Source organism: Haplochromis burtoni, unplaced genomic scaffold (genome assembly GCF_018398535.1).
Source record: "Haplochromis burtoni strain Fernald_Lab_line unplaced genomic scaffold, NCSU_Asbu1 Contig_1083, whole genome shotgun sequence".
Lineage (NCBI taxonomy): Eukaryota > Metazoa > Chordata > Actinopteri > Cichliformes > Cichlidae > Haplochromis > Haplochromis burtoni.
The window spans coordinates 54,247-63,700 of NW_024583444.1; the positions used below are offsets into that span (position 1 = coordinate 54,247).

The window sequence follows — 9,454 nt, forward strand, 5'->3', positions numbered from 1 at the left end:
CACACACACACACACACACACACACACACACACACACACACACACACACACGCACACACACTACTTTCATGCAGCTGCAACCTGTGGGAGGAACACAAATAAAGTGGCCTATTATTATTTCATCCCACCAGACCTTCATTTCCTGTTAAAGAGAATCACACTTTTTCACACAGTTATCAAAACTTTGTTAATCTCAAGTTCCTGTTCAGGTTGTAACTGAACCACAGCACAGAATAACATCATGGATGACATTTATTTAAACAACATAGCAATTAATCACAGAAAGCTAAAAGGGGACCTAAATTCCTCAGAAAATATTTATGTCACTTATGATGATATCCAAACTGTGGAGATGAACAGGACTGGACCTTCACCTGCATTCACAGGTAATAAACAAATAATTTGACACTGTTACAATTTTATGCACAAACACAGGCAACTTTACTAAACAAAAAACAACAACATTCTTTTACCTGTTTTAGCAATTTTGTATTTTGATGAATGAGAATTGACTGACCTGACTGAATAACGCCTGCTTTTGGCTACAATGTAGCTTGCCATCACCAGTGTGTGAATGTGTGTGTGAATGGGTGGATGACTGAATGTGTAAAGCGCTTTGCGGTCCTTAAAGACTAGTAAAGCGCTATATAAATACATACTGTTGTCTACAGTTTGAGCAACTATTGGCTGTATGTATGTCTCTGTGACCATAACTGATCTCATATCTCACAATACGCTAGCATTACTTACAGCAAGTGTCTAGTGGCTCCTGAAAGCTCCATCAGAAAGGATCTTTGTAAAGTTTCACTGCATCAGAGTTAAAATAATTATTAAACATGGATGAACTGTCTCAGACAAATGTTTCTGCGTTACTGTAAATGTGTTTTACTATAGTCTGTTCTGGTTTTGAGATCAGAATCTAAAGAGAACTTTCCTGACCCCCATCATCAACGCTGGTCAGTTATCCTAAAAAAGGCAATGTAGCAAATGTAATGTAAATAACAAAAGAGTTTTGGAAAATTAAAGCATTAAGTCTTTTATCATTCTGACAAAATATCAAAAAAGTATCACCCTGACTTAACTTAAACAATATTGAAGAGAGTTGTGTTTTTGCTATCATAGTAGGTGGGTAATGGATCAGAAATTAAAACTAGGTCATCATGGTGATCTAGATTTTTAAAAATCAGGGAAACAAAGAAAATATAATTTATTATTTTTGTCTAAATGACAAAAGGACTGCAGTCTTCTTTGATAAGAAAGGGTCCCCTGTGATGGAGAGACCTGTACCTATCACATGGTAGCCGAGTGCATGACAGCAGAACAGTTTTTCTGTGTTTGTTTGTCAGGAAGGCAGTTTTTCACTCTGGGAATAGTTCTGATTTCTGTTGTGCATGCAAAACATAAAAATAACCACATATTGTTAGAATAGTGCATGGAGAGATAGCACAGGTTTTTTTTTTTCATTATTCTAAAACTTCACAAATCTTGACTTATATGCCTAGGTACTAAATTTGTGAAGAAAAGTTCCTGCAGAGCTGCTGTGATTCTTCTGGGCCTGCTGTGTCTTCTTCTCTTGATTGGACTCATAACTCTATTTTTTCTTTGTGAGTACAGCAGTTAATATAATCTTTAACAGGTGATGAGTAGTTGTTTAACATGGTTTTCTTATTTTCTCATTTCACGGGCTCAACACAGTCACCCAAGGCAAATCTCAGCAGACGATAGAGATGATGATGTCATACAACCGTTACGAAAACTTGACCAGAAAGTGGAATGAGTTGCAGACCAGTTACCGCAGCCTAACAATTGAACAACACCAGTTACAGACCATGCACAGTATTCTGAAAATGGAACGAGACCAGCTACAGAAAAGCTACAACAATATGGTGGAAGACAGAGGCCAGCTCCAAAAGAGACTTGAAGACATGACCAAAAATAGAGATGATCTTCAGAGAAAGTCTGTCGGTAATTATTGTTATTTCACCTCCATAAAAACAAAACAAGTTTTGGGGGGATATTTTGAAGTAAGTAAGGCACAAATGTTTTTTTTTTCTCAGCACATTAATAATCTATTAAGGTTTAGGAAAAATATCAGGAAAAGTAAGGTTCAGTGCATCCCAAATGACATCTTAAGTAAATCTTGGAGCTAAATGTGACTCAACAAAAGTTTGAAGTTTTGAAATAATAGAAATTTATTATCCAAAGCAGCACACATGCAGTGTTGGTTCCCCGTGTTTGATTTATACAGTATATGTCAAATCACCCAATTAAAACCACTACAAAAGAGCTGATATAATACTGTAATATCTCAGTTAAGACTGCATTTAATCACTTAATTCAGCTGACTTCTTCGCTCAGGCTGAGCTAATTCATGATGTGTCTGCTGTTTTTCATTTCTCTATTTTGTTGTTAAAAAACTGTCAAACAACTAAATGCAGAAGTGATTCCACTACTGACAGCTGCTAGAAATGACAAAAGCAGCATTGCTTTTGCCTAACAGTGATGAGTTCACTGCAGAGATAAACTCATTTCACTCCACCTGCAGACATTCCTGTGTTTTTTTTTTCTTTCCTTTAACAGGTTGTCTGCGAGAATGGATGCACTTCAATGGTAGTTTATATTACATTTCTTCAAACAAGAAATTCTGGCAAGAAAGTAGAAATGATTGTCTCCAGAGAGGTGCTGATCTGGTGATTATCAACAGCAAAGAAGAACAGGTGATTTTCTAAATGTGGTTTCTGTCTATATGTGTGTTGTATATATGTCATATATATGTTATATATATGTTATATAATACATATATCTTTATATATATATATATATATATAACGTATATATTTTTTTTCTCTCAACAAGGAATTCACAAGAAATTTTCAAAAGCTGATGTGGATAGGATTGACTGACAGTGAGAAAGAGGGGATCTGGAAATGGGTGGATGGGTCTCTGCTTGTTACAAGGTTTTACTTTTTTCTTATTGTGCTGCACCACAAGATAAGTTAAGTTAAGTCTATCAAGTCTTAAAATCATTTATATACGACCTTGTGTCGGTGAGTGCAATGTAAAGAGAAATTACAAAAAGATCTTCATGTCTTCTCTCTTCTCTTCACTCTAAAAAGAACATGTCAACATGGCTTAGGTCTGCAAAGTTCAACAAATCACAGAACTTCTGGAATGTGCTTTCTCAGTCAAAGTCAGAATTTCAACTAGACTGCGTTTAAACAAATGGCCAAAAAACACAGCAAACTGAAGCAGCATTGTGAAAAAGAGTGGACTAAAATTCTTCTGCAACGATGTCAAACAGAAAGAACTTAACGTTACTGCTGCTAAACATAGTTAAACAAGATTCTGAGTCATGCGGTGTGCTTACTTCTTCACATACTGCTTCTATATTTTGGCTTAAGGTTTGTTAAATAAATTGTCACAAACATCTGAATGGCATACACATTAATTTGTGAGGACTGAAGAACAGGATGTAGGAGGCAGAAGTTAAAGCCAATGTAAGTATTTAATGTCATTAAGTCCAAACGTTACAAAGTTCAAATCCAAAATTTCTGAAATAAGAAAAATATGGATACAACATGATGGCTTGATGTGTTTTAGAAGAGATTTCACAAAATGATTTGACAAACAGGAAAAATATTGCAGTCTTATAGCAACATAATTTTTGATATCAAAATATCTGAATATTTTTTTTGTACAGATCCCATTAACGACTACAACTTTGTTTACTAAATCATCATTTTTTTCAATTCACTTTATATACTGCCATTTCACAACAGTCACCTCAAGTGCTTTATCCTGTAACGTAAACTTCCTAAAATATTAAAAAGAAACCCCAACAGTTACCGTATCAGCAAATGATTGATTAAGTACGGAGTGGTGTATGAACCCACAGGGAGTGAAAAGAGACGTGTAAAGAAGAAACACTCAGTGAATCACTGAAGTCCCCCCAGCAGCCCAAGAGTAATGCAGCATAACTAAGGATACAGGGTCACCTGATTCAGCCCTGACAATAAGTTTAATCAAAAAGAAAAGTTTCAAGCCTAATCTTAAAGAGAGAGTATGTCTTTTGCATTGTTTTTTGTTTTTTGAAATATTGTATTTTGTTTGTGTTTCAGCTACTGGGCTACTTTTGAGCCAAATGGTTTTCCACAAAGAGATGAGGACTGTGCAGAAATAAAGAACTTTCATTTCCCAAACAACTGGAATGATGAATCATGTGACCTTGAGAGAGTCTGGATCTGTGAGAAGAAACTGGCTACATAAATCAGCATCCAAACTCATCACACAGTGATAGAAAACAGAAAAGAAGTTCATGAAATGTATATGACTGATCCTGCTCACTGTTCCCTACAGTATAAGCTTTGCATTAAAAGTCCTTATTATCACTTCCTTGTACATGACAGTGTGTGATATAAAGAATCTCTATATTCTGTATATCTGTATATAGTATATCCCAAATATATTTAGGAAGTATGCATACTTCCACAGTAGCAGTCATGTACAGGTGATCAAATGCATTGGATTACCTGATGATCAGTAATTGTGAGTACCAAACTGCATTACAGTTTGGTACAGAAGCTGCTCTGCCAGCAGCCAGAAATCACTACAGAGGCTGGTGAAAGCAGCAGAGCACATCACTGGCTTGAGGATTCCTGCCATTCAGGACATCTATCTCCAGTGCTGCCTCTGCAAAGCACACAGCATCATCAAGGACCACAGCCACCCAGCACATCAGCTGTTCTCCTTGCTACCATCTGGCAGACGTTACAGGAGTCTGTCTGCTCGGACTACGAGACTTAAAAACATATTTGACCATTAAGCCATACGACACCTCAACCACAACACTTAAACAGACACACACACTCCACAGATGCACTGAGAATCTGTCCTACAGTTTCACAAGTACATTGTACACTCTGCACTGGTCACTTCATTCTTATTAGTATTCAAACAGATAAAAACCTTACTCTGTGCAATACTGTACTAACTGCCACTCAAAATTTTGTACTATTCAGTTTGTACTGCTGCTCACTCCTGCCACTTTATCTCATGTGCAATATCCCATTTGCTTTATTTTTAAACTACAGAAGTCTCTTTAAATGGCCACATGATGGTGCTGCTGTATTGGCTCAAAAATATTCAGTTAACTCCACCAAAGTTTAAATATTTAAATTACACATCACATAAAAATGACATAGTAAAAGATTACCTGGTCCTAAGCAAGTCTTAAAATTCTATGAATACAACCTTACAGCTGCAACAGAAATCAATGTTAAGAGAAACAGCGGGAATAGTATCTTTACATTGTAAGGTAAAGAGCCTGCAATGATACGGGATTCTTAATTCACTAATTCGTTTTTTGTATAGAGCATTGTACATCTGAACAAAATGTCTTTTTTGGGTGGTTTATCTTGTTCTCTCTCTTGATTTTGTTTTACACAGTGGAGAAGTATTTGTGGTTTCCTCATCGTGCTTGCATATTTGTGGACCTGAAGAGAGCGTTGCTGACTACAGACAGCTACAGACAGTTGCAGTGCGAGTGTATGTGTAGAAATGTGGTGGGTTTTGATGTTTCTTATACTCCCCACAGTAAATAAACAACCAGAGATCAGATCACCGGGGTCCTTCATTCATGCACTTAGCCTTGCGGGAACTACAAGAGGGCGGGTCCATGTTGTGTTTTCGGGCTGTGTCCAGGCTCCAGAGTGGGGCTCTGACAGGGTAGACTGGTCCCTTGATTTAGTTTCTGTCATAGGGGTTGAATCTTGGTCAGACCCCTTACCCAGGACCAATTTGCCTTGGGAAGACCCAGCAGGCCAAGAAGCTCTGTCAATTTCAGGAGGGCATAATGCTGCTAAAATACTTAGTAAGTGATACAATTCAACAGTTCTTGATGTTTATGTATAAAACAGGCAAATCTGAGTTGGACCTGGAACAAACCAGTTACAAAGAGCTGGAAGAAGAACTTAACCAGTTAAAAAACAGTTATAATGATCTGGCTAAAGTGCGAGAGCAGCTACAACAAAAACTTGAGATCATAAGGACAAATGAGCTTCCGAGTAAGTTATATATTTCTTTGTTCTTGTTGGATTAACGTCATCACTGAAAGTGATCTGTAAATACCTACGTTTAGCCATCAGCAGAAGGGCTACAGTGTTTGCATGCATGTAATGTTTGCAGCTGTTGTAAATGCTGTAAGTCTAAAAAAGATGACCTTTGACACTTTTTTCCTCTAGCCTACAAAAAGCCATCTTAACATTAATGTATCACCAACGGTCTTAATGCAAAATATGACAACTGTCGATCAAAAAACTATTTCAGTGGCAAAAATCTCACTACCATAAACTCGTAAGAGTTTATCAAGGTTCTCTGAATTGTGTACAGTATGTTCAAACCTGCACAGTGACATTTGTTCCAGACTTTTTTTTTTATTAGTGTTGCTTAAAAGACAACTTACACTTATCATTTTTAATGAGATAAAGTAGTTCCCTCTAAAAGTCAGAGTCACAACACACCTTTGAATCCATGAGTAAAAACGTTGTGCATTATTTTTGTCCTCCTCTGGAAATCATGAAGGTGAATGCAAAATCCAGTATATCCAGTTTGCTGACAGTTAAAATATTTCACTCTAGGCTTAAACTTCATACACTATTAGTTAACTTTATTTCCCATTATTATTAGTGCAAAATATATTTCACTAGAACATTGTCCTTTTATCAATTTTTCCGGTCACAGCTACTGGTACCATCCACAGCCTGACAATGGAGGAGGCGAACATATCGAAGAGGATTGTGCCAAGTTACTAAATTACAACAGTGATATGTTACTCAAATGGAACGACATACTTGCTTAAAAACTAATCACTGGATTTGTGAAACTGCTTTACTGTCTTGACAAATGTCTTAATGTTATTTTTCAAAAATATAAAATCTCTTACCACTGTCACAGAGATGATACCCTGTTTCTCTTTCAAGTACAATCAACATTCAGACCTTCGCTGCATTGTACACATAATCTGTCCAAAATATGTTTAAATCCATCAAAAAAAAAAAAGTACTACACAGTTCAGCATGAAGCACTTTACTTTAAGCTGGAAGAAGCAGGCCATGTGACATGTCATCATGTATCATACTGTATCGCCCAAAAGTATTTAATACAACTTTAGTCTTTTTGCAATATATCAAATATATTGTTGTTCATTTTATTTTTTCCCATGTTTCCATGTATGTATTTGTTTTTGTTTCATCTATTTAGATATAATGCTATTTGAATGAAAGTTTCACGGCGGGGTTTGCCGGTGTGTTTGAAAACCGGACCCAAAAGCAGATGGTTAGAGAGGAAGTAACTAGAGTTCACTTCCCTCCACTGTGAAAGACTGCGCTGAGAAGACGCACCACAGCTCAACTCTGTGAGAGAACAAAAAGAAAATCACAGACAAGACAATGATGGAAATGTGTCAGTGGCATTTACTGTACTATGAATATAAATCATGTATTCTATTTAGATGTTTAAACTGTACATTGTACTTGCTTATCAGACTAGACTGAAGCTGAAACTAGGATCATACTGTGCAAATAACTCTAGTGACTCCTAGTGCTAGTTTCAGAAAAGACACTCTATGGCCTAAAATACTAGACATTTTAATTAATTCACATTTGCTCTTCTAAACTGCCTGATCAAATACATTAACTTAATACAATATTTTAAAAAGTTTTAAACGTTTATTTCTTGTACCCTTTCTTCGCAGTGGCAAAATTGGAATTAATACTGTTATCAAATACATAAATACCTGTTTAGTAATTGATTCTGAAATACAATTAGCAATATGCACCAGGAGTCATTGCATGAAAAATCCTGGGACATTTGTATAATAAGGAACTATTTTTGCATTTTTTAAAAACCCTTCAATTTTTAGACACAAACCCCCAAATTTCCCATAATCAAGCTGAAAAAAATGTTAAAAAAATTATAACGTTTCATTTCAAGCCTGTCCCTCTCATCCTTAAATCTTGTTATGTTGTTTAGGATGCAAACTGAATGTTGCATCCTCAATCTAAGCATTAAAGCATGTCTTGCTTTGGAGATAATTGCGACTCACAACCTTTTTGCATGTACTATTTCTTTGTCTTCGTTATACCTTTGCAGTCTTTTTCACAGTCATGCTCAAGGAAACTTGGACATGTGCACCTGAGCCCAGTGTGACTGTTGGAGTTGCACAGTTGATGATGTGTGTTACATCAGTCTGTTACCTATACACTTCCACTTCCAAATAATGCAACATCAACCATTAGGTAATTGGTTTTCACTGTCAATGTTGACACTAAATTCAAACGTAAAATGAGTCTTTTGCTGTTTCACACTGTGGGTTCTAGTGATCAGCTGAGTTTTGTGATTTGATTCATGATTAATCGTAGTATTCGTAGGGTTCATTTTCTTTCCTGTCAGTTTTGTTTCCTGTCTAGCTCTCCCTGATTGTCTGATGCTTTTAGCCTTCAATGTTCACTTTTTAAAACTTAATCCCTGGCTGTTTGTGCCTCTGTAAATTATCTGAGATAATCATTTGGAAAACTGAACTTTTACCACACTCTGTTGCTTCATCAGGAAGATTACGTAGTCTCAGCTTTGTCATTGATCACTACGAGTTATGCAATGTTGGAAATTTTGGTTTGTCACCTCAAGCATTACCATTCAAAACATTTTTATTGTTGCTATTCTTTTCCCACATGGCTGCATGACTAAGAAGAAAAATCTTTGCCATTTATTTATTTATTCTGCGGCCTCACAACCTTTTTTAACCACAACATTTTTACTGCCGTCGATTATACTATTAGTAAATGGCATCTACAATTCTGCAAACAAACATTTTAATAAATGACCTTGTGTTTCTAGTTTTAAAAGACTTAAATACATTAATATTAAAATGACTTGCTAAATATTATCATGTTTAACAAAACGAGTAAATGCTGTCCTTAATTATAATTTGTATGGTCTTAATTTATCGCATATTATTTGTCATTATGCTGAATTGGGTTTTTCACAATATCAGGTTTCACTGCAATTAAGATATCGCTATGTGTCTGAAAAATATAAAATATAAATGCTATGAGCCACACAGAGGTTGGTTTAGATTTGATTGGGCAATATATTGTCGTAATAAAAATTAACCAGTGGGCTGCTATCAGTGCTTGTAGGGCCAGTGCACAGTTGCCCTTCAAGCCAGCCTGTAGCCTGTATAATTCCAGGCTATAGGCTGGCTTGTAGCCTGTAAAAAGTGCAAAATACAGTGGGGCAAAAAAGTATTTAGTCAGCCACCGATTGTGCAAGTTCCCCCACTTAAAATGATGACAGAGGTCCGTAATTTGCACCAGAGGTACACTTCAACTGTGAGAGACAGAATGTGAAAAAAAAATCCATGAATCCACATGGTAGGATTTGTAAAGAATTTATTCGT

At 36.2% G+C, this 9,454-nt stretch overlaps 1 protein-coding gene across 1 annotated transcript; it reads left to right on the plus strand.

Annotated features, from left to right (window-relative positions):
* Window positions 1–258: 258 nt before the first annotated feature.
* LOC121813042 (C-type lectin domain family 12 member B-like) lies at window positions 259–4,136 on the plus strand. Its single transcript, XM_042216489.1, has 5 exons — window positions 259–386; window positions 1,503–1,604; window positions 1,696–1,965; window positions 2,581–2,717; window positions 4,119–4,136. Exons 1-5 carry the CDS (start codon window positions 353–355, stop codon window positions 4,134–4,136), a joined length of 561 nt encoding a protein of 186 aa, XP_042072423.1. The 5' UTR covers window positions 259–352.
* Window positions 4,137–9,454: the final 5,318 nt, after the last annotated feature.

Excerpts from the sequence above, each read along its gene's own strand:
- LOC121813042 (XM_042216489.1), top strand. The coding sequence starts at position 353 with ATGAACAGGACTGGACCTTCACCTGCATTCACAG. Across the intron at positions 387-1,502 it reads ACCTTCACCTGCATTCACAG|GTACTAAATTTGTGAAGAAA; the intron begins GTAATAAACAAA and ends TTATATGCCTAG. Across the intron at positions 1,966-2,580 it reads TCTTCAGAGAAAGTCTGTCG|GTTGTCTGCGAGAATGGATG; the intron begins GTAATTATTGTT and ends TTCCTTTAACAG.